The sequence below is a fragment of the Nanorana parkeri genome, unplaced genomic scaffold (genome assembly GCF_000935625.1).
Source record: "Nanorana parkeri isolate BGI_ZX_2015 unplaced genomic scaffold, ASM93562v1 scaffold77, whole genome shotgun sequence".
NCBI classification, from domain to species: domain Eukaryota; kingdom Metazoa; phylum Chordata; class Amphibia; order Anura; family Dicroglossidae; genus Nanorana; species Nanorana parkeri.
The window spans coordinates 1988942-2013994 of record NW_017306345.1 but is presented as its reverse complement, the minus strand read 5'-3'; the positions used below and the strand labels follow the sequence as shown (position 1 = coordinate 2013994).

General features: G+C 43.2%; 1 protein-coding gene and 1 long non-coding RNA gene across 2 annotated transcripts in view; both read right to left on the bottom strand.

Moving 5' to 3' along the window:
• On the bottom strand, positions 1-16896 carry LOC108804868 (periphilin-1-like). Its single transcript, XM_018576778.1, has 6 exons — positions 16883-16896; positions 15373-15459; positions 14991-15261; positions 9759-10100; positions 4042-4194; positions 1-225 (listed from the first exon to the last, which is right to left on the bottom strand). Exons 1-6 carry the CDS (start codon positions 16894-16896, stop codon positions 16-18), a joined length of 1077 nt encoding a protein of 358 aa, XP_018432280.1. The 3' UTR covers positions 1-15.
• A 3354-nt stretch (positions 16897-20250) lies between these two features.
• LOC108804899 overlaps positions 20251-25053 on the bottom strand; it is a 21955-nt gene continuing 17152 nt past the window's right edge. Inside the window, exons 2-3 of the long non-coding RNA XR_001942382.1 lie at positions 21830-21905; positions 20251-20313 (exon numbers count right to left, since the gene is read on the bottom strand). This is a non-coding gene — a long non-coding RNA (uncharacterized LOC108804899). The remainder of the gene's footprint in view (positions 20314-21829; positions 21906-25053) is intronic.

Below are 25053 nucleotides of genomic sequence, written 5' to 3'. Positions count from 1 at the left end.
GTCAGCATCAGTTCATCATATATCGGAGTTCTGAAGTCGTTCTGAAACGTTTACAGGGATATTATCATAGTGGTCAATGAATTTGCTCAGTTCTTGCACACAGTGTCCAGCAATATCCTGCAGAGTAGACCGTAGGGCATTTGACACCGCAACCTCAAGAGATGGGTCTTTCTTCAGTAATGTGCTGGCAACACATGCAAATGTCCTGCAGTCTTGGGAAAATGCCTGCAAAGGGGGACAAAAATACAGTATTAAAGGAGAACTATGAGGCGAGTGCTGGATTCCACCCTCCCCACTCCGATCAGCAATCGCTGACTGGCGGAACGGACGGGGGAGGGTACAGCTGGCTCTGCCTCTAGATAAGCAGAGCCAGCTGTCAGTCACGCAGCTGGGTAGATCCAGACATAATTGTCGGGATCTGCTTCAGCTGCGGCGTCTCAGTATATCGCGAGCAGCAGCTTGCGGTATACTGCTGCGTCTCAGTATACCGCGAGCTACAGCTCGCGGTATACTGAGCCTAGGGGGACGGGAGGACGCTAGTTTGTGTCCTCCCGTTACCCTAAGGAGAACTATGGGGAAAAGCTCTAACCTCATAGTCCTCCTTTAATAAACTTTTATAACATTATTATACAGGATTTATATAGCGTCAACAGTTTGCTCAGCGCTTTACAAAATAGTGGAGACAGTACAGTTACAATACAATTTACAGTACAATACAGTTTCAGAACAATAGGGTTGGGAGGACCCTGCTCGCGAGAGCTTACAATCTAGTAGGAGGGGCAAGTGATACAAAAGGTAATAATTGTTTGGATTGAGTTATTGGAGGAAGTAAAAGCCAGTTATGTTGAGATGAGGTAGGCTTCCCTGAAGAGATGGGTTTTTAAGGATCGCCTAAAGGTGGGCAGCGTAGGAGATAGGCGGACAGAATGGGGTAAGAAGTTCCAGAGGATGGGGGACACTCTGGACAACTCCCGGAGGCGAGTATGGGAGGAGGTAATGAGAGAGCTAGAGAGCAGGAGGCCTTAAGAGGAACGGAGAGGACGTTTTGGGTGATATTTTGAGATGAGATCAGTGAGGTAGGTTGGGGCGGAGTTGTAAATGGCTTTGTATGTTGTTAGTATTTTGAATGTTATTCGTTGGGCAAGTGGGAGCCAGTGGAGGGAGGCAAACACTGAACGGTTGGTAAGGTGGATGAGTCTGGCAGCAGCATTCATGATAGACTGAAGGGGGGATAGTCTGCTTAGTGGTAGGCCAACAAGGAGGGAGTTACAGTAGTCAAGACGAGAGATTACAAGGGAGTGAATTAGAAGCTTTGTGGTTTCGTTTGTTAAAAAGGGGCGTATTTTGGAAATGTTACGGAGGTTGAGTCGGCAAGATTTGGATAGTGATTGGATGTGGGGCTGAAAGGAGAGCTCAGAGTCAAGGATTACACCGAGTACCCTGGCTTGACGGGAGGGGTTGATCGTAGTGTTGTTGATAGTGATGGGGAAGTTGGGGGAGGGAACACAGAGAGGAGGAAAAATTATAAGCTCAGTTTTTGACAGATTGAGGTAGTGGTGTGACATCCATGCTGAGATGTCACTGAGTAGATTTGAGATACGTGTAGAGACAAAAGGGGTTGAGTTGAGGAGTAGAGAGATAGATTTGGGTGTCATCGGCATTTAGATGGTATTGGAAACCATGGGAGGCTAAGTGTAGTGTGTAGATGGAGAATATATATATATATTCCCTTTTGCAAGCGGACAACATTATGAAGTTCTTTTCAAAGACATTGTGAGGCCATCACATCCAAAATCCTGCATCTGGGATGAGAAAGAAACTAGTCTGTTTTGGAATGTATAGAAGAACTCTGCTGAATACTAAAACTATCTAAAGTGATCACTTAAAGTAAAAAGGTCCACTTCACTCCCCACCATGTACTCCCAGCTGATCCACTAAGATCTCAGACTGGAGAAAGAAAATGATGTAAGCTCCAAACCAACTTGTCAACTCTTAAACATGGCTATGGTTTTTTTTTTCTGACCTTATGCGACATTGCTGAACCAATCACGAGGAATAATCAGTCACACGAGAAAGAATGACTGAATCACATACTAATCCATACCTGGAAATGCAGAGGAAAGGGGCGGCAGCAATATGAGGTAGGGCATGAGACCCATTTAGTATGTACACCAGGAAAAGGGTTGTCCATGTACCTCTGATGCAGCTGGAAGGGATTTGGCAAAACTGGCCAGGATACACATAACTGACAGCAATTTGCCCTCCTTACCATCTTGTCTTGAATTGTATTGTGATTGTAATGTCTTCCTTATATTGTAAAGCGCTGCGCAAAGTGTTGGTGCTATATAAATCCTGTATAATAATATACTAATTTGAGAAGCCAAATGTGATAGATTTAAACCCATACAGATTACATTTTGGGCTGCAAATATTAAACATTACATTATTCACACTGTGAATTAATGTATCCTAGAACTGGATTATTGGATCTTAGGTCCATTACAGAACTGCAATAGACCAAAAGCATTCATACCTTGTCTGTATATGGTGCATCATTATGCCTTTACTAATGTACATCTTCCTGGAAAATATCCCGTAACAAGATGGGATGTTAATAAGTCCTGCATTTGCAGCTGCAGCACCCTCTGGAGATCACACTTATCTAGAGAGGGTAGCTGCGGGCTGTGTGGGGGCGTCCGAAGGTTTTGATCGGTAACCACTCTGAGTGGTTTTTAATCAAATTCTGTGGAGTGTTCACTTTTTTACTATAACAGGGCAGTGAAAGTATGAAAACCAACCTGTACTTCTTTGCATTAGGAATGCGGGTGGGTGAGAAAGGATCTGCCCTGAGACACTATAGCTGCCCACACACCTTACAATTTATCTGCAGATTTTCTGTGGTCAGATGGAAAAGGTGCAACAGATTCCTCCATCTACACTTAACTGTGTGGATGGAGGAATCTCCACCTGGGCCAATCTGTTGCACTGTTTCCATCTGACCACAGAAAATCTGCAGATAAATTGTAAGGTGTATGGGCACCTTAAGGGTGACTAAAGGCAGCACAGTAGGGAAGCCTTGGTCTCTGATGAAAGTCCAAACTACTTGTCCAGGGAGAAAAAAGATCTGTCCGACCTGGACCTGAGCAAAAGGAGACTACCATGAAGGAAGAAACCATGAGACCCAAGACCAGCAAGCATATGTACAGGGAAGTCTTGCACTGCATTCAAGTACTGTGGACCTGAAACTACAGAGCCCTCAGAAACTACAGAAAATCCATGCCAAATCTGTGGCCCCGACTCTAAAACTGATAAGTCACTAAGGCTGGGTTCACACCTGAACGTATTTTTTCTGCTCGTTTTTCAGCTCCTTTTTTTCCACGTTTTTTCGTTTCACTGGCGGTATGATTGTTTTTTTCCCCCCTTATTTTCTCTATTTTAAAAAAAAATAAAAAAATTTCACTTTCAAACTTCCCGCCGGCTCCGCCCCCCCCTGCGACGCGGCAGTTCCCAAAGGACGGAACTCGGAAGTCGGCAGCCACCGGAGGACACAGCGAGGATCGCGGACAAGGTAGGACCTGTACGCTGTATTCCCGAGTATGGCTCGGGGTCACCGCTTTGTTAACCCCGATCCACACTCAAGAATACCAATGGAAATGCGCGGAAAAGCGCCCCAAAAGAAGCTCCTGTTCTTCTTTGGGTGTAGGTCCGTTTTTCCGCGTGTTCCTACGCACTGTAAAACGCCCAGGTGGGAGCCATGCCCATAGGCAATTATTGGTTTTCACATGTTGAGCGTTTTACAGTGTATAGGAACGTGCTGTAAAACGCCCAGATGTGAACCAGGCCTAAAGCGGAATTATAGAGCAAAAATAAATCTTTTGTAAATCAGTCTGTGACTGGTTCTCTTTGAAGGCACTGTAACATTTGTATTACTCAACTAAAATTGGGGCAAGAGTGTTTAAAAAAAAAAAAAAAGAAGAAGAAGTGTACAGTTCCAGCTCAGCTTTCCTGCAGTTGAGAGGTCACCCAACTAGAGAAACTCACCAACTCGATTTCTTCTTTTTTAGCCAAAATAAATGCTTTACGTAGCTCCTGTGCCGTATGAGAGAGTCCATAGTTCACGACTGGTTCTGGGTGTCTCTTTGTACTGGGGCCAGCTGCCTCTTTAGAGTCTGAGGACATATCTGCCCAACCACCCTTAAAAGGAGAAAGAAAAACCATCAAACTGTCCCCCTTTCATTGTAATATACAAGCTGTTGTTTTCAGGTTTTACTTTGTGAAGGCATTTACACTAAACACCAGCATTACTGATGCCTTGCAACCCAATCACTTCATTTGCACTGTTAACAGGTCATTCCGCACCACAGATTACAACACTATCTCACATTACGCATTCTCTCAGAGGAAATATATGGATTTATTTTGGCAGCTGATTATCCCATTATTTTATAGTTTTATTAGGAAGAAATGGGAAAAAATACTTTCATGGGATTTTCCCTAAAAATTATGTTTCTGTATTTAAAAGAACACCAGAAACGACCTCATAACACAATAGTTCAACTTTCTAAAGAACAGGGATGCCTCACATGTGCGCTTTTTACACAAAACCAGATCGTACAAACAACTAGGGTCCTCCCTTCGGTTCAGATTTTTTTTTTACCTTTGCAATGCACATAGCAGCACACAAACTGTGCTGTTTTCTCTCTCACCAACAGTTTGCATTGGGATTGTGCAGACAAATACTGGGATGATGGCAACTTTTTCATGGGATTTCAAATCACAAAAACTCATTGATTTTTATACATTGAAAGGGTTTTATGCTCTTCCAATGTCACTGGAAACAACTAATGTGTTACCATGTTAATTTTTGTAACCTTCTATGGAAAACCTCACCTGGGACTATTGCAGTGATCTATTACCTAAAGCATGTCTGTATCCCAAAAGCAAAATACATTGCAGCTTATCAATTCTTAGATGTGGTGGTTGCATTTGTTTTCCTTTATTTTCACCTTGTAATTCGGCCAGTAAGTCTGTTTTTTCTAACTTCCTCTGACAGACTAAACTGTTCATCAAAAGTGGCAAGTAGAGGGTTAAACACTGACAGGTGTGCTTACAATGGTCAGTTTGTATTTATCTTATGTAAAACCTTCATCCTTAAAAGGAATAAAATAAAATGTTGATGTAACTGCTTAAAAAGTGCCAGCTAGAGTTCAGATTTCATTTGTTATTCAAGTCCCATCAAAATTTGCTAGTGAGTCTAAGGCCTCATTCACACAGCTAAGAGCAGGCCTGTACAGATCATGCGGCGTGCACAGCCGTTCCCAGGAAGGACAGGTGCTGCATGTGATTGTACGCAGCAGCCTGTTCTTCTTTATGGGAGGTCACGACTGTACGCTCACCTGAGCTGCAACTCCGTGCGGGTGTCCGTACTCTGACGCAGACAGGATGGATGCTGTCTGTGTCCGAGCACGGACACAAGCACGGATGTGCAGTTCAGGTGAGCGTACTCCCATAGAGAAGAACAGGCTGCTGCGTACAAACACACGCAGCACCTGTCCTTCCCAGGAACGGCCCAGTATGGCCGTACACACTGCACAGACCTGTATGGGCCAACTCTAAGCAGTGTTAATGAGGCCTATGACCTCTTTCACACAGACAGTTCTAATCAGCAGATGATCCGGGCATGGATCCTCTGCTGTTCAGGGCAGTTATTAAGGGATGTCACTGTCTTGCAATGGAGGGAAAAAAGTGAACTTATCTGACCCATGTTAGGTCTATGGAGAATCGGATGTAAATGGACATGTGTCCATTTACCCGATGTGCTAAGATCAGGCCCACTAAAACAGAACTCTGTTTCGTTTTCCAGACCTGGACGGAGTTGAGGGTAATCGGATATAAACGGACACATGTCTGTTTAGATCCGGTTGCCCACAGACTAACATTGGGTTCCCGATCAGATCCGCCTGACAAACTGATAAAACTGTTGGTGGTTGATAAAAATATAGACACATTAAAAGTAGTATGAACAACTGAAATGAAATACCAAGAGTGGGATCTCTACAGTTCTATTTGTTAAGAATTGGTCTTCATTTTGGCTGCGTATACTTTTTCCCAAAAAGGTTTCCGCTTGCGTTTCATTCCCAGTAATGCTGAAATCTTGTTTTTCTTCTTTAATTACTGGCAGTGTCCGAATTTCCTAAAGAAATCAAAAGAATGTAGAATCCAACATCAAAAGGCAAAAACATCAGTGCTTGCAGATTAGGCATGCATCATCTTTTCGCAAGGACCTCTTCAGACCTATGCGCTGCAATAAAATGGCATAACATTTTTAATGGCACCCCGACGCACAGCTACAGTAGCAGGCAACATACCAGTGCTGTTTCACCAATATACCTTAAAGCCCAAATATAACTTTCCCCATCTCCACTTTAACCCCCCTCACTTTTTTTATCTGAACCCCAGCTTCATTAAAAAAAAAAATCTATTGTCCTCCAAGGGTTAATAGGGCCCCCGGTATGAATATGTATACATCTCCCACAAATGCCAGACACAATTTATATTGTGCCCACAAATAAATATACTCTGTTACACAAAAAACATTCATGTATATCCACCACTCATGTAATACATAGTAAGGCACTACAATAAGGATTGTTGGAGATGCCTGCAAGTTACCACTGGGGTGGCCAATTAAATTCATTTTGGATGATTATAGTTTAAAAATGTCTTAAGACTTCCAATATTTTCTTAGAGTGACAGTAAACTGAGGAGTTAAATCTTAAAAATACATTCAAGTACCTGAACTATTAACAATACTGTATCTTATTTGTGCATCACTCAGCTGTAGATCCTCAAATCATCTCTGAATTGGTGCCGACACTGTCCTTCCTCTGGAGGGTGGTTACTTTTGTTACCCTTGGTCCCTGTGTGTGTTGTAAAGTAGCCACCGCTCCAAGCTCACTCCCAGGATGGACTATCATTTCAATACAAATGAGTAAACTAAAATGTGAGATTGTAGTCTATTACTGGAGTGAGCTTGGAGTGGTAATTACTTTACCACACACACAGGGACCATGGGGAACAAATGTAGCCACCCTCCAGAAGGAAGGACAGTGTCAGCATGAATTCAGAGATGATTTGAGGATCTACAGCCGAGTGATGCACACATTTTTAAGATTTAACTCTTGAGCTTAGTGTCACTTTAACCTACAAAATGGGTATGGCTGGGTCTATTACATTAAGGTAGGGCTGCAACAACTAATCGCTTAAAATCGATTTTTCTTTAAATGCAACCAATCGATTGATCGAAAATAAATAAATCGGGCAACTAATCGATTATGAAAATAATCGTTAGCTGCAGCCCTACATTTAGGAGTTAAATAGTGACCTTGTAAGGGTTTCTAAAACGGCCTCTTCGCCAATTCGCATAGTGGGAAATGTTCTTCGCACATGTTTTTTTTAAAGGAACATAAAAAAAACAAAAACATGTTCAATGACGTGTTATAAATAACACATTACTGCAAGCGCATTGAGGAATGTACAGTACAGTATGCACACACTCAAGACAGAGAAAGGTATACAATTTTAGGGGAGGAGAAAGAGAGCCAATATTTGCATTTTCCAAGTCCAAGTGCTGTGGATAATAATTTGTGCTTTGCAAGGAAAGCAAACACAGACCGTCACTTTTCAGTACTGTAGGCAAAAAGGGGAAAATAAATCAAACATGTAGAGGAGAATATGTATAGAGTATAGCATATAGAAGAACTGATAGACATAACAGTGCACATTGTTTTTGTGTCTGAAATGCCAACTGTTTAACCACTTCAGCTGAGCTTTTTTTAGTTTCTGTTTGTTAATGACTGATGCACTTTTTACATTTTTGCTGTGTGATTTCTCCAACCGCAGTAATACACTCTCTTACTAAGTGCACCCACACATATTATTATGGATGTATACTAGCATTGGTGCCGAGAACGAGTATTTGGGCGAGTACTCATACTCGCCCAAATGCTCCGATACTTACCTCCGATACCAGAACTTCAGGTCAGAGGGAGACATCCCTCTGACTGGCAGTGCCGAGGGAGCATGGGGTCGGCTTCCTTTCCAATCAGGGAGCCAGGCGGTGGGTTATGACCCGCCTCCCAGCTTCCTGATTGGCTAGGAAGCCGGCTTCACTTGTTGCTAGGCAGCCTGGCTTCCTGACCAATCAGGAAACCAGACGGCACCCAATGACCCACCTCCAGACTTCCTGATTGGTCAGGCAGCCTCGGAAAGTGAAGCAGGTGTTCTGTCATAGAACATTGGCTTCCCAGGCAATCAGGAAGCCAGGCAACGGGTCAGGATCCGCCGATCGACTTCCTGTTAATAGGGGTACATGGCACTGGTACTGGCGAGTACCAGAAAAAAAAATATCGGTACTCGTACTCAATACCGAAAGACCGGTATCGGTGCATCCCTACATATTATATATTGTGTATTTAGAGGACAGATAGGGCTATATATTTATATCACAGTGATCGCCCTAAGCCTAACGCTTCACTTACAAATAAAATATAGAAAAATGAGGGGGGAAAAACTTTTCCCCAGTTTTATTATTATTTTTTTTAAATAGCACAGCTAAAAAAAAGCATTCAAATAAATGTACTTATCCTTTATTTGGAAACACCTTGCATCCCTAGGATTTTAGAAATTGTTCTGTACTTTTCAGACAATAAGTTAACATTTTACTTTTTTTTTTTCTAAAAGCAACTATTGGTTAGGCTAGTGACATACAATGTCCCACTTAGTGACAGCGACATACTTGGAAAGTCGCCATCAAGAGGGGGTTAAATAAAAAAATAAATCTGCAGCTCAGCTGTAGATTTTCATTGTAAAGGGTTTTACAATGAAAGCACCCCATGTGATAGCAGATTGGTAGTTACAGGTACTATTTAAGGTGATACTGGGGGGCCAAAAAGACCCCCAGTGTCACCTTTACACTAGAAATAAGCTATTGAAGTGCAGATCACACATTAATAGCTTATTGCTGGGCTTCACGGATAGCTATGGGACCGGAAGTGATGTAATCTGCATCGCTCACAGTCCGGGGAGGAGATCAGTGAACGGAGACCGCCGTTCTCCTCCCCAGTTTCCACCGGGGCGTTCACCGGCCCATAGAAGCGCTCTGGCGACAACTGAAATCGCCAGAATCGCCTCTATTGTAAAGTTGGCTGTCTGCTTTACAGATGTAAACAGTCCCATCCTCAAAAGCCGCCAGGAGTCTATTTAAAACGGGCCCGATGCCAGTGACGAACACTGTACGTCACTGGTCGTGAAGGGGTTAAAAGAGAAAAAACACAGGGCAATGTGCATGCATTGCAGAGAGAGACTGCTTGTTGTGTGTGTTTGTTTTGAGATACACTTTAAGCTCTGCAAACAATCAGCTTTTTTACTAATGTACATAATATATGTACAGAATATCCTGGAAAATGTGAAAAGCAGCCTAGAATTCCACCCCCTAACTAAAATGAATATACAATATCTCATATTTACCAGAATGAAAAAAATATATATTTCTCCTCACTACCAATAAGAAATGAAAATGTATGCAAGTGTGTGTTTGTGGGTATAAAATATTTTGTGTCCCCATATATTTACATGGATTTCAGTTTTACAACTTTTAGATAGCATATATACAATACCTCTTTGGAATCTTCCATGCACTCTATTTTACAAAAAAGTTGTGTTGTCATCTCTGGTGTGTTTGGTTTAGTGACACATACTGGTTCTCTGCTGTGTTTTTTAATCTCTGTTTTTGTATCTGCCTGTTCTACTTTCACTTCTTCTTTGGCAGGATTTGCCCCCTTATCTAAGGGCTTTACACCTTCTGAAGGCTTCTTATTCTCGCTGAAAAGTTTTGCATCTTCTTTTGTAGGTGCGGCACTGACTTGTGCAGGTTTTGCTCCATTCTGTACAGGCTTTGTTTCATCTTGTTTATGCTTTTTATTATTATCTTCAGTTTTTGTAACTTGCTGTGTAACCTTTGCATCATGCTGTGCAGGCTTTGCAGGCTCCTGTGCAAGATTATTATCCTGCGAGGGCACCGTCTTCGTTTCACTGGGGTTCTGTTGAAAATTAAGGAAACCGTGACATATCCCAACAATTAATGCTTATTATCTATGAAGACAAAGGTTAAAAGGGAAATCTCACCTGAGAGCTGCCACCTACTGATGCTGCAACACTACGTACTGGATTATGAACCACTAAAAAAAAATGCATTAAAAGGAATCAGAAAGAGGTTTCTAGCATATGCTATGCCTCTGCACAAGATGAACTACGTAATATTACTCTGTCCCTCCATTTAAAAAAAAAAACCTCAACCTAGTCTAAGCTGTTTTATGTAATTTCTACACGAAATTCCAAACCATTAAGGGCCCGTTCACACCAAAATCCAAAGGAAATCGCAGGTCAATGGAGGGTCCTGTTGACTTGCAATTTCAACCTCCACTGACTTACGTTGAGTTTTTTTTTCTCTTTTTTTTGCCATTTAATTAATATGTTCTGAGTAGACAAACATCTATGGGGTTATTATTATTTTTTTTTAACTTCCATTACATTGCAATTACATCTATTTTTGTCCCGTTACATTGAAAAAAGAAGTTGGGCAAGCTCTACTTTTTTTGTCATTGAACTGCAAAGGAACACAACAGATTGCAGTAGTGTGCACTGGTCCTATTCACACCTATACACGTTTCAGTGCCCGTGTTAGCATCCATTGAAAAACGGATCGCAAGGCAGCACAATAAATCTGGAGTCAGTGGGGCCTTTGTGTTGGCTTACACTCCTCCGTGCATTACCTAAATATCATCCTAAACAACTGCCAATGTTGTTCGTTTTGCTTCAGTTTAGCTGTCAAATGTAAATTGTTTTCTGCGTTTAGATATGCTATATTGAAATGAAAAGATTGCTGGCCTGCTTGCCATTTGTGGTGTTATGCTGCCATTATAGCATACAGTGGGAAAGGATGAAAAACAATAAAAATATTGCAGCTTACCAGGCCTTAGATAAACCTTTTTGTCAGGCTTTTTAACCACTTCAAGACCAGGTGTTTAGACCCCCTTCCTGGCCAGGCCATTTTTCAGTATTCAGCGCTGCGGTACTTTGACTGACGTTTATTCCGTCATGCAACGCTGTACTGAAATGAATTTTATACCATTTTTTGGGGACAGATAGAGCTTTCTTTTGGTGGTATTTAAACACCACTGGGGGGGTTTTATTTTTTACTATAATTAGGAAAAATTACCGAAAATTTTGGGGGAAAAAAAAGTTTACATTATGTTAGGAAACATTTATTATTACCCAGTTTTTTGGTAAAATATAAAAGATCGGGTCACGTCGGGTAAATAGACACCAAACATGTCGAGCTTTAAAATTGCGCGCACCCGCGAAATCGCAGAAAACTACCATACCCAAAATTGGCCATGGGCGACGCTTTAAAAGCTTTTACCGCTCATCAGTTTAGTGTTATCAGTGATTGATGGCCCTAGACTTATTGCTCTCACTCCGACGTTCGCGGCGATATGCAACATGTGCGGCGTAATGGGCGCAATCGTCTTTTGTTTGCATGCGTGTATGTATGGGTGGGGACTTAAAACATTTTTTTGTTTTTTTTATTCTTTTTTATGGTGTAACTTTTTACATACTTTTAAATTTTTTTCCCCTTTTTTTCCCACTAAACTTTATTGCTATCACATACGGGGGCTAATTAAAAACCCCTCTATGACCCCTAATGTCACCTAGGACCCCCCAAAAGAAGCTGATGAAGCAGAGATCTGCTCCATCATCCCGTTTTTTTTTTTTCACAGGGCGGGCCCGGAGGTGGTTAACATTTATTTTCATCTGGTAATCCTGCGAACAACACACTTCCTGTGTGGCTACAGTCACTCATCCAGTGTATCTATGAAGTCATGGTTGCCACCCAGTGTGGTGGTAAGAGTGTTATAACTACACAAAATGAGTACAGAAAATCTAACTGGGACTCTGGAAACAACCACATGCTGCCATTCACAGAAAACAGAGTTTATCCAAGCACCCCAATGATGGTGTGGTTGTAGTCAACTCTACGTACTATACATTACTTTTTTTTGGGGGGGGGAGGGGGTACAGACAGAGCTTTTATATGGTATTATTTTTAATAATGTACACGTAGTCCCCGAGTTACATACATCCGACATTCATACGACCCCCACTTACAAACTGAGGCTATTACTGTACAGCAAGGGGTCCCAGGCTGCAGCCAAAGTGAACTGCGCAGCATTTCAGTAGTTGTAACGCTACCGTGCTCGTGCCGACGAGGAGTGCCCGCTTTTTGGGACTGGTTTGTAGTACTGTACGTACATTACAGGAAGTTGGCTCTTGTTAGATGTGCAGATGAGGGGTGTCCGCCTCTTCTTCCGTGTCACTGTGAGGTTTTTACTGCTGTCTGTATCCTCATTAGAAAGATTTAATCTCGCTTCCTGTCCTTGAGACAACAGTAAGTGAGAGGAAATCTACCCCTAGGAAGGGAAATTCATTTCCTGTAAGAGTGATCATGGGAAAAACGGTGTCTCCACTGAAGCTTTATCACCAATCCTTGTTTCCACGACAACCCAAAATCTTCAAAATCCAATTATCACAGGGACAGAAAGTGAGGTGAAATCTTCTGAACAGGGGCACACACAGCACAACAAACGTTACAGGGGGTAAACCCTTCCCTACGCTATCCAAAACTAAAAAAAAAAAAAAAAGTTGGGCTGGAGTTACACTTAAAAATTTACCTGTTCCAACTTACATACAAATTCAACTTATGAACAAACCTACAGTCCCTATCTTGTTCGTAACCCGGGGACTGCCTGTATTGTCAATATATTTGTTTATTATTGCTAAAGATTTCAACGACAATGGGATCACTTACATGAAGCTCTGATGCCCGCATAGTAAGCGCAAATGTAACTATATATTTTTATATGGACCCTAGCTGTCAAAGCTGGCGGTTCCAGCAATCAAAGCTGCTGGGAAACAAAATGACAGATGAGTCTCAGTGCTGATGTAAAAATGGCACAGGGATTAATACATGCTGTCCCTGTGTGGTTTTACAATGGCACACAGAGACCCAAGTGGTCAGGAGACTGCTAAAAGGGGAGAGATACATTTTTTGGCTGCCCACCAATGAAGCAGTGACTTTACACTTGCAGCCACTCTTAATTAAGCCTACCTAATTATCAGTGCATTTGGCCACCTTTGCATAATTCCAAAAAAAACTATTTAAAGCTGAACTTCAGCAGGAACAATTACTAGCTGGGCGGATCCCGTCATCTACGTCGGGATCCGCTCCAGGTGCGGCGTCTCAGTATACCGCGAGCTGTAGCTTGCGGTATACTGAGCTTAGGGTAACGGGAGGACGCTAGTTTGTGTCCTCCCGTTACCCTAAGGAGAACTATGGGGAAAAACACTGACCCCATAGTTCTCCTTTAAGTTCTATATTAAGTGTATTTTTAATTGTTGCTAGTACAAGCACATACATTTTACTTCTTCCTATTGTAATGCAATGTGCAATAGCAGACTGGAGGCAAATAAACTAAATGGGTATTAGCGGTTTGCCTGGAGAAAGACCACAGGAAAAAAATGTTCTTAACCCATGTAGTGGAACTACCCCTGCCCTGCAAGGGTTTAGTGCTCTTTTTTGTCTAAGTGCTCAAAAAAAAAAAGTTATACTTGCCAGACCATCCCAGCTGGCTCCCTGGTTCTGTGATCACTGAAGCGTGTCTACTCCTCCACTGCACAGATGGACTGCTCCTCGGCGTCCTCACATTTATACACAGTCTATGCACAGTGTATAGAGCGTGATGACATGAGGATCCTTAGACCGTTCCAGCAGAGGAACAGAGACACCGGTCTAAGATCGAGTCCGCTTGGATGGTCTGGTGAGTGTAATTTTTTGTAGCACCTAGACACAAAACAGGACTTAATGCATGCAATGTGGGGGTAGCCACACTGCAAGGGTTAATACATTTGTTTGCTGGAGTTCTCCTTTAAGCACTCTGCCCACAGTTTCTTTTTAGTGACGCAAAAGCAGTGCTTGATTGCCTGCTGTTCCCAATGAAAGCAAGAATATTTACGAATATTTAAAGTTACACTATAGCAACCACAATTCTGCTGTGAACTGAATTTCCTGTTACCCAACCCTGGAGAGTATTCACCATCTATTCCTATGGATTAACGCCTAGTGTTCTGTTGACACTTAATGCTGGCTTCACAGACTCCCTAATTGATCCTCTTTTGGAACATATACAGAAAGTTCTCCTAAAAAAGGCAAACAAGAAATTCAGCTTTAAAGCAGAGACTTGCCCATCATGCTATAACTCTATCAATTGTCAACTCCATCAAATTATGCCCTGCTCCACCCAAAACAATGACGATAGAGTTTTAGTTTAAAGAACTCCGGGCAGAATTTCTCTTAACCCTTGCAGTGGGGCTACCCCCGCAATGCAAGGGTTAGGTGCTTGTTTTTTACTAGGTGCTTAAAAAAGAAAAAAAGTTATACTCCCCCGAACCACCAAGCCGCCTTGCTCTTAGATCGCTCCCTGGAGCCTCTCTTCCCCCTCCTCTGCAGCTGTCTAGGGTCCCGTGAATATAATGAGTTATACAGTGTATAGACGTGAGGACGCTGAGGAACATTTTAATGCTTGAGCGTAGAAAGAGAAAGGCTTCAGTGACCAGAGAAGCAGGCAGCTGGCTCAGTGGTTTGGGCGAGTAGAACTGTGTTTTTAACAAACTGACAAAAATGAGCACTGCAGGGGTTAAGAACACTTTTGCCTGGAGTTCTTCTTTAGAGTTTAGGTTTTTCATAATTGCACTACAAAGGAAATGAAGGAATGAAATCTCACTGGCCATTAGCCCTGTCCTCCACATATTAAGAGAAAAAAAATGACCCCTTTTACATGCAGTATATGGGTTACAGTGTTTATTATTAATACCTGCTTGTACGCACCTGGCTCTACAGGTTTTTCCGTACTAGTCTTCATTCTAACATCGCTTTCCTTCATTTGGGGCTTAAAACCCTTATAGGGATACTTCTTTCGCTGAGATTCTGAAAGATTTTGGTAACGACCTGATTCTCCATGGATTTGCTGATATCCCCCACGGAAATCCTTCTGATAGCCACTCTCATGACGGCCCCTCATACGATAAGCTTGGTCTCTGGGATCTCTGTGCTCGTGATACGGTCGGCTTTCTTCGTGATACGGTCGGCTTTCTTCGTGATATGGTCGGCTTTCTTCGTGATACGGTCGGTTTTCTTCGTGATACGGTCGGCTTTCTTCATGATACGGTCGGCTTTCTTCGTGATAATCGTATGAGGGTTCCTGATATTCCATATACTGACTGTCGTCATAATTTCTGTCATGACATGCATTATGATCATATTGCCCATAATTGTTATGTTCCCTGTAAAAAAACATAATTATAAGTAAAATAAATTCAGGATAAAGCACCAAAAAGACCATTTTAAAATAAGAATATGAATAAATATTATTCATGAAGAAAATAACATACATATTTATATTAAAAAAAATAATGTTTGGTTCAGGGCTTTAAATATCTAGAAGCCAGCTCAAACGGTAAGGAAACCGGTAACAAATGTATCTCCTGATACACTGCAGAAGTGAGATATGAGCTAAAAAATTATTGTCAATTGGCACATTTTTCATGAGAGTGCAAGCTAACTATTGTTCAGAATACCATTTTTGAAAAGGCACTTTATCCGAGCTGTGAAAACCCACTTTAAATCAGGATGTGTAATATGCATATTCCAATAACATTTACATAATGATGTTGTGAGTTTGTGCCACACAGCGCCATATTGCATGGTGTACTCCCAATGGCACCCTTTGTGATGCACATCCTCAGATTATCGCAAGCCTGTGACCTGGATTTTCCAAAGTATGAGTTACAAGTGGTAACCTACATAATTGGATATATATAAAATACTGTATACATTTATGCAACATTAAAGTGACATTAAAGACCTGCCACAGTCAGCGGTGTGGCGGGTCTCCGATCCAGCACTGACTCCTCTGTACTTGCTGGCACTTCCGATCCCATGGTGTCTGCATGCGGGTGCACGCGTCCATAGACTTACCTTGCGTCTCTCCTCATCTCCCGGACGAAAACCTGAACTGCGCATGCGGCCGCCCCAAGATGCTTTGCGGCCGCCCGAGCAGTTTCAGATTCTCGGACGGCGCACGGCAAAGACGGGGTAAGTTTAAACTGCTTTTTTTTTTTACTTTTTGCATATATCTACTGCTTGCTAGCCTTATATATATGCAAAAAAAAACAGAGGGTTTAGAAACCCTTTAAGGCTGGGCTGGATTTTTGTATTCCTTTATGATGTTGTAAAATCATTTTCTTCAGTAGTTTATTGGGGAACAAAGCCTGATCTTCAGGAGGCTAAGCACTAGACAAAATCAAATGCACAGCTCCACCTACTGTATGGGTATACCCCTATACAAACTAAACAAAGCCCAGAAGTTAGCAGTGAACGGGGAACATGGGCTTCTGTCCTTATTAAATAATCTGGAAAATTCAGCATGAGATAGTTGCACTGGATGCCAGAGATCCCTTAGAGCAGGGGTGGGCAACTCCGGCCCTCTAGGTGTTGTGGAACTACAAGTCCCATAAGGCATAGAAAGACTGGCAGTTACAGGCCTTGACTTGACTCAGAGGCAGAACCATGTTGGGATTTGTAGTTAAAGCACAGTTGGGGGGCCATAGTTGCCCACCCCTGCCTTACATCCTCAGGGCTGACAAAAAGAAGTCTGTATTCTGGAAAGGAGCTTTGCCAGACAGATAAAACTCTTACTAATATTACCACTTGTACCACATCTAGAGAGGGAAGAGCAACCTCTGAGATAGGCAGAAGAAAGGTAGCATAATATCTTTAAGAAGAAAAGAGGACAAAACCTTTAGAAGGAAAAAGACAGTCTACTCTAGGCCACAAATTAGCCTTGAAAGGAGTAAGAAGGGGAGATCAACAAGACAGAGTTGCCAACACTGATCCTCTCCTGGCCAAGGTGATGACAATAAATATGGATACTTTCTGAGAAAAGGTTATGCAACAGTTTAAAGTGATGACCCTTAAGTGTTGAAAGCACTATAATAAGATCCCACTGAGCCATAGAAGGCTTAACAGGTGGGATAATGCAAGTGACTACCTTAAGGGTGCATAGCCAAGGGTCAATGAAACAAAATCAGGAGAGCCAAGATATGGCCCTTGATGGTGCTTATAGCCAGATCAAAGTCCATGCCAGACTGAAGAAAACAAAAAAACAGAGTGACTGTGAAGGCTTTATGATTAACGTTAGGAGTTACACACACCATCTTAAAAGGGCCCTCCAGGTACGGTGACACTGCAGCTGAAAAGGAATTTTACATGCCTGGAGAGATTACAGCTTCTGACAGACCACATTGTGTCAGAATGTGGGGTTCAATAGTTAAGTCAGAGAATGAAAAGGAGGATGGAATATTGGTGCCTAACACAGAGAGTCTGGTCAAATGGGAAGGAGCTACTGAGTGTTTGTGACTAGAGAAATTATGTCTGAGTATTAGGCTCTTCTTGGCCAGTCCAGAGCTACCAAAACAGCCGGACCCCTTCTGACTTGACCTTACGTAAGGGGGAAAAATAAGTTTCAGCGGGAGAAACACAAATCAGAGTACAGCTTCCACAAAGCGACTAGAGGATCAGCTACATCTGGTAGAGTGTCTCTTGAACTGGAAATCTTTTTGTGACAGGTCGCCAGAAGAAACATGGCAATCCATCAGGACAACTCAGAAAGTCTTCCTGCCATTTTTCCACAACAGAACACAGAAGATGTGTTCATCTTGAGCTATGGTCTGACAAATGACTTGATGGTTTATGAACACCCCTGCTGTGGCATAGTCATACTTTATCCTCACCAGAATGCCCTAGAGTTGTGAGGTCCAATAAACAAGGTACAAGCAGATGGTACAGATTTCCATCCTGAGTCCACCAACTCCATACAGACAGGGAGGGGAGAACTCCTCTCCAACTGGAAAGGTTTGCATCCACGGTAAGCATTTTCCAGTAAATAGGCAGGTTTTGGTGTAACATTGGAGACAAATCTTACTGTACAAGGAGAGGGGAGACCTGTCACATCTGGATTTGATGGTTTTCTGTAGTGCTCCAGTGTCAAACTGAACCATTGGGATTAATAAAGTAAAAAACTTTATTTTCCCCCCCAAACCCCCCCCCCCCGCCCCCCCTGCTGCTGTAAAGACTTACCTTAAATGATGCCTCTTGATCCGTTCATCTTCTTCTTTGCAGTAGTTTTCAGGAGTCACTCCAGCGCTGGTGCCAATCTCCGATACAGCGCTGACTGCTGTGTCTTCTGTGTCCCAGAGTCTGTGTGGGTGCACGCTGCCGGGCTGCCTGCATTGATTTACCTTGGTCTCTCCTCTTCTCCCGGCCGAAGATCTCTACTGCGCTTGGATCCGCCCCATCATCCTATGCGGCCGTCCAAGAATTTTCAAAACTTCTGACCTTTTTTAGGTTTAACCTTTTTGGTAACTTTTTTTGAAATATTTTTGCATATATCTACTGGTTCCCAGCAGTAGATATATGCAAAAAAGTGAGGGTTTAATTATCCTTTAATAAGGTGCAAACCATTAGTTCTATGACTCGATTAACTTCTGTGGGCGGGAAGATGTATCCTCTGAGAACTGTCCTTCAGAAATAGAAAGGAATCTGCATTTATGTTCAAGTTTAAATTTTCACTGTGTCCTTGAAGGACAGAGAGCCTACAACAGGAATTACTGGTTGCCTTGTTAAGGCAATACACAGGTGGGGCCACGGATAAGAATTTCCACTTGTTCTTGTTTTATGCTGTGCCCCAGAGACTGGATGAAGGGTAGGAAAGCATTATGTTTGCAGAAGACCTGTGAAAACCAAGCAGTTTGGCTTCACTTGAATCAAGCTGTCTATAACAACTTCATTTGGCGGCCGCGGGGGGGAGTTAGTTGTATCCTCTGACAACTCCAATACACTTGTTTACAGCAGCTGAAGCCCCATTCTGATGCTTCTAGCCATTCAATGCCTGATTTAACACTTTAGCCAGCTTAAAGTGGAGACCCGTCCGCATGGCGGGGTACCTAGATATTAGAAAACAATAGTGGTCCTTTGCTCTAAAATGGCAGTGCAAACAGTAGTAATATTAAAAGGTAACTGTCCCAGTATAGATGAGAATAAAGAGGAGGAAGCCCACTTCCACACCGCTGCTCTAAAGAAACACAACAGAGCCCTCTGGATACAGATTACAAACCACCGAGGAAGTGCAGCATTAGTAAATAACAGTGGCATCCGTTATGACAGTGAGTCAGGTAATGATCAATGTGGTAAATATCAAGATCTGGAGGTCTGGTGTAACACAAGGAGTAGGACAGCAGTAAATATCTGAAACTGAGGGTCCACTATGACACATTGAGCTGGGTAAAGGCCACTGCAGTGAATATCTAAAGGCACAGTGTAACAAGAGGGGTAAAATGACTGCTGCAGTGAATATCTGAATTTGGGGGTCAAGTAAGACACTGAGCCAGGTAATAGAGTTAGAGAATATTTAAATCTGGGGGGTCAGGCAAGACACTGATCAAACAATGGCTTCAGAGGTGAACAGCTCATTAGGACACTGCCAGCAGCTGTTAACAGAACAATCTTGACTTTTAATGGCTAGATTCAGCAGAGTGGGAGAGACATCCAACTTTCCAAGAACACCAAGCTTAACTGGGCTTGTTTAATATGTGCAGAGCTACAGCTACTAGGTGAAGCTGTGCTTTTAATTTTGCCTAGTGACCAAACTCCTAGAGACAGAAAGTATATCCAGAAGTCATAGACTGTCCCCCAAAAATAAAATAATGAAATGCATTTTCAAACAGTGCTGGCAAAGCACCTGAATCTTTCTAGACATCAGCCTCCTGTAATTATCTGAAACGCAGCACTGAGAAAGAGGGTCAATGCTATCAGCCAATCAGGGTTCCCTGGATTACACGTTGACAACGACTCTCATGATCGATTATCATCAATAAAATTGATTTGTTGTTGCAGCCCTAGTGCTGTGTGATCATTATTATTGAAAGCATGTGTTTTTTGTGATATCTGTGACAAATAAACTCTGCATAATATTCCTAGATACATTTCACATATGGAAGAACAGTAAGCAAAGCATGTTACCGATGATCCTGGTAGCCTCCTCTGTAAGGAACAGACTGGTGATTTCTACGGGGGAAATTCTTAAAAGAAAAAAAAACAGAAGGAAAAACAAAACTGTTAAATTGTATTCTTCCATTTGCACATAGTCAAGACAAGTCTGCATAAGCAGATATCAGTTTATTAAAATCATACCATAAAACTTATCAAATACACTATATTGCCAAAAGTAGGGATGCCCCGATACCACTTTTTCAAGACCAAGTACAAATACTTGCCCTCACGTACTTGCCGATACCAATTACTTTTTCTTAAAGGGGCATGCAAATTTTTTTTCGAAAACAATACAGATTTTAGGGCAGTTTCTCACCACGCTGCGTCCAGATGAGTCACCAGGGCTGTCTATGGATCTCTCCAGCGCTGCATACACGTCAGCAGGGCTGCCTATGGATCTCTCCACGGCTCTGTGGACAGGTGCGGGGCTAGAACGTAGTGATCAGCACGGAGCGGGTGCCGGTCTTGTGCCCGCTCCGAGGCTGTATTTGCAGTGTGGGGCTGCCTCGAGCTCTGTCTGAGCCGGGAAGGCGGAGGTGGAGATGTGGGACCTGGAAGTCAGTGTCAAAGACAGCTACTGCCAGGTCCCCGGAAGGCTGCCTCAGGCCCTCCAAATCATTGGACTCACCTCCATGGCCACAGGTGTATAAAATCAAGCACCTAGGCATGCAGACTGCTTCTACAAACATTTGTGCAAGAATGAGTTGCTCTCAGGAGCTCAGCAGCAGTGTTCTTGTTTTAACCACTTCTGCAGGCCGTTGTATATAGACACATTGCGGCCCGGAAGTGGTTAAATTCCTTTTACTTGGGTTAGGGTTTCTTGGCTTCTTAAGTGTTAAAAGTTCTACTTGCTTCTCTGTAATGTTAGGAGGGACTGTGAGGGGTTTGTTCATTAAAATTTGTAGATTTCAACACTGCCTGCCATATCAAATGGTTAAAGGAGTACAACTGGCCTGTGCATTGTATGTTAATGAAGTTATTTAGATAAACACAAGCCTCAAATTTTAGTCCTAAGTCTTTCTATAAGGACAGATCACTGTGAAGGTGAAAGGAACAAAACCTGGATTCAGCCATATTGGCTGCTGCAATAAAACATCTAATTATTATTTTTTGGAGATACCACTACTGCAAAGCGCTCCCTCTACCAAGATGGCCACCTCTACACAAAGCTCTACTCTCTGCCTTTTTCTAACCACACTAACAGAAGCAAAAGACTGTGTGAGGAGAAGAAGAAAAAAAACTGGGAGGAGAGCCCATCCAACTGACCTATCAAAGTCTCTCCTCTAATCATAAAGCTCCCTCTGCAGTATTAAATAGAGAGAACATTAGGGAGCAATGGGCTCCATAAAAAGGCCATAAAATGAGTATAACAGAGAGCAGATGGCCTTATCCCCTCGCCAGTATTAACTGTCCCAATGATTATGTCATCCTTATTAATCTAAGCATCTGTGTGGCATTTTAATGCATATAACTTGTGAGGAATGTGTGCATTAATGTCCTTCTAATCATTGGCTTCAAATGTATGAAGACATAAGGAGCACTTACCTCTCTATGATGTCCTTGATGCCACCCCCTGTCTCCACCTCGACGATACATTTCTTACAAACCAGGCCAGCTTGACCTAAAATGGAAAAGTAAAATACATAAAAGCACAAACTTCTTTTGATTTTTACCTACATTTTGAAGTTACCTAAAGGTTTCTTGTTTCTTTTATAAATTCTTTATTTATAGGTATTTCCATAAAGTATAAAAACAAAAGTAAAACAAATAACAGTCGTACAAAAAGTACAGAAGCTATGTCAAAGACGACCCAGATAAGACAGAATAACATGTGATAACCACCTTGTAAAAGCGAACCCATGTCAGCCCAGCCATAAAACTTGTATAATTAGCTCCATTATACCACGTACTTATTCATGAACTTTAGACACATAAAATCATCATGCTTATACGCAAGAATGTTGCAAGGTGGTTGAGAGAAGAGAAGAATGATGGAGAAAAGAATGTAGAAAAGACAAGAGGGCAGTAAGGATGGGGGGAGTGCTTATATCTCTCAGCGAACCTCCACAGACTCCTGTTCTTACCTTTACCTGGCCCGGCCAGTGGCCTGGTTATACTGTCAACCATAAGAGTACTTTAGATGGCGGCAGTCCCGTATCTCCACCCCAGGTACGCCAAAGATTGCCATGGGGCATCCATGGTTCGCTATTCACAGCCCCCCTATCAGGGCTGCATAGTCTGGGGACGAGATGAATTCCGTCCAGTAGAACCAGGTGCAATTGAACTGTGTAACTCTGTGGTTAGCAGAGCCCAGGAGATCCTCCATCTTGTAGGTCTCCCCAACCCTGGTCAGCCAGTGAGATCGGAGGTGCAGATGTGCTCTTCCAGTACAAAGGTAGGCACACTTTCGCCGCACTGAGTAAGTGCACCAAGAGAGATCTCTTGTATCGGCGTAAGGGCATGGGGGCCAAGTGTAGCAGGTATTCAGCCGGATCGGACCCCAAGCTAACCCCAGTCAATTTGTGTCATATCTCTGCCACTTTACCCCAGAACTGAGCCGAGGGCAGGACCAGAATATATGCAGTAGCGATCCCTCCTGTTCCTGGCATCGCCAACATAGTGGAGAGCACTGTGGAAACATTTTATGCAGGGTTTTTGGAACCTGGTACCATCTGGATAGGATTTTAAACCCTTTTTCCAGGATATTGCTGGAGATGGAGGCTTTATGTGTCATCTGAAAGATCCTATCCACTTAGAGATGTGGTGAAAGTGGTTCCCAGATCCCGCTCCCATTTAGCTACATACACCAGCAGGGCACCCGGTGGGTCGCATAGCAAACGGTAGGTAACCGACAGGCCATGGCGGGTAGGACACTCCATCAGACAACATTCTTCGAAGGGGGTCAGGGGAGGTAATGCCTGTGGGTGTCCCACCACCTGAGTGAGGAAATTACGTATCTGGAGCGCCTTCCAGAAAGTCATGGGAGGGGTAGTGCTAGTTTGAATGTCCCGAATGGGTAGGAGTCCCGTGCCTGTACGTAAATGGTATACCCTAAAACTGCCTGACTGTATTAAACAGTTGACCTCCTTGTCATGGGTTGAGACGGGGAGGTCTGGGTGTCCTAACACTGGAGTCATCATGGAAGGGTATATATCTGATTGACAACAATTCCTTTCCACTTTACAGACGACCAGGGTAGGGCCAATAAGTGGGTGGGTACGGAGGTGGTTCGTGTGTTTCACGCCTGTTCCATGGGGATTCAATATTTCTCCGTCCCTCCCTGACACCAATCCAGCACCCTGGTCAGGTGAACTGCCTTGTGATAAAGTAGGGGGATCAGGGAACCCTATGCCCCCTTTATGTTTTGGTTGAGACATAAGTAGCTGGCTAAGTCGGTGGCCCTTCTGTGCCCACAGGAAGTTGCCAAATTCTACTTTCACCTTTTTCAGGAAGCAGGACGGGACATGTACCGGCAGGGTCTGGAGGAGATAGAGGAGGCGGGGCAGAACATTCATTTTGAGAATGCTATTCCGAACGAACCAGGTAAATATGTTCTTCGTCCAAAGCTGTAGATCTACCTTTACCTTAGTAAGGAACGGTGGAAAATTGGCCGAAAAGATCCCCCCAACAGTAGACGTCAGGTAGATCCCCAGGTACTTAATGCTGTGTGACGCCCATGTGAACGGGAAGTATGTAGAAAGGGAATCTATGAATGCGGTGGGCACGTTAATGTTCAATGCTTCCGACTTCTGCATTTTAATCACGAAGTTGGATAGGGATCTGTAGTGTGCCAGCTCTGCTAGAAGATTTGGCAGGGATGTAGCCAGACTCGTCACAAAAAAGAGCAGGTCATCCACATAACCCGCCACTTTGTGGGTCGATCCCCCTACCGAGAGTCCCGGAAAGTTTGGATTGTTTTGTACACGGCACAAAAGGGGCTCCAAGGTCAACACAAATAGGAGCGGGGACAATGGGCACCCCTGACGTGTGCCATTGAGGGAAAAGTCACCAGAAGCCGCCCCGTTGAGTCGCACATATGCTGTCAGATGCGAGTATAAGCTAGCCAGCCATTTGGAGAACTCGTTCCCCACTCCCAGGTAGGTCGTCTTCAGAAAAACCCAATCTACCCTATTGAATGCCTTTTCGGCATCCGTAGACAGGAGAATGGTGGCGATGTCCAATGACCTAGCTAGGTGGATGGCATTCAGGGCCCGTGTCGTATTTTCTTTAGCTTCCCTACCCGGGATGAAGCCCACCTTGTCAGCCTGTATAAGTGCTGGCATGTGGGGTAGCAATCTATTAGCTAGAATTTTCGTAAACAGCTTGAGAGCTACATTAATCAAGGAGATAGGGCGGTAATTAACGCATTGGGTGTGGTCTTTCCCGTCTTTCGGTATAACTGTAATGGCCGCCCTTAACGTATCCGCCGGGATCTCGTGGCCATCCAGAACCGAGTTAACGGCCCTAAGGAAAGGTTGTACAAGGAGGGAGGAGAAGTGTTTGTAATAAAAAAGCGTAAAGCTATCTGGTCCCGATACTTTGTGAGGTTTAGATTCTTTTATCGCTCTGTGTACCTCATCCTCCTCCAGAGGTCCAGACGGGGAGAGGCGAGCCTCTTGTGTGAGGAGGGGCAGCCCAGATTCCTCTAGAAAGGCGGTTATGGCCTGAGTCTTATCCACCAGCTCCTGGCCTGTGGGTGACTGGGACAAGTTATATAGTAACTGGTAAAATTCCCGGAAGTGATCTGCAATTTCCCTGGATTCCCTCAG

Bases quoted from the DNA above. Each gene is read 5' to 3' on its own strand.
- LOC108804868 (XM_018576778.1), bottom strand. The intron at 15,262-15,372 runs CTCATACGATTA...CGAAGAAAGCCG, and splicing joins TATATGGAATATCAGGAACC to ACCGTATCACGAAGAAAGCC. The intron at 4,195-9,758 runs GTATGTGTCACT...TCTCCTTTTAAG, and splicing joins AAAAACACAGCAGAGAACCA to GGTGGTTGGGCAGATATGTC.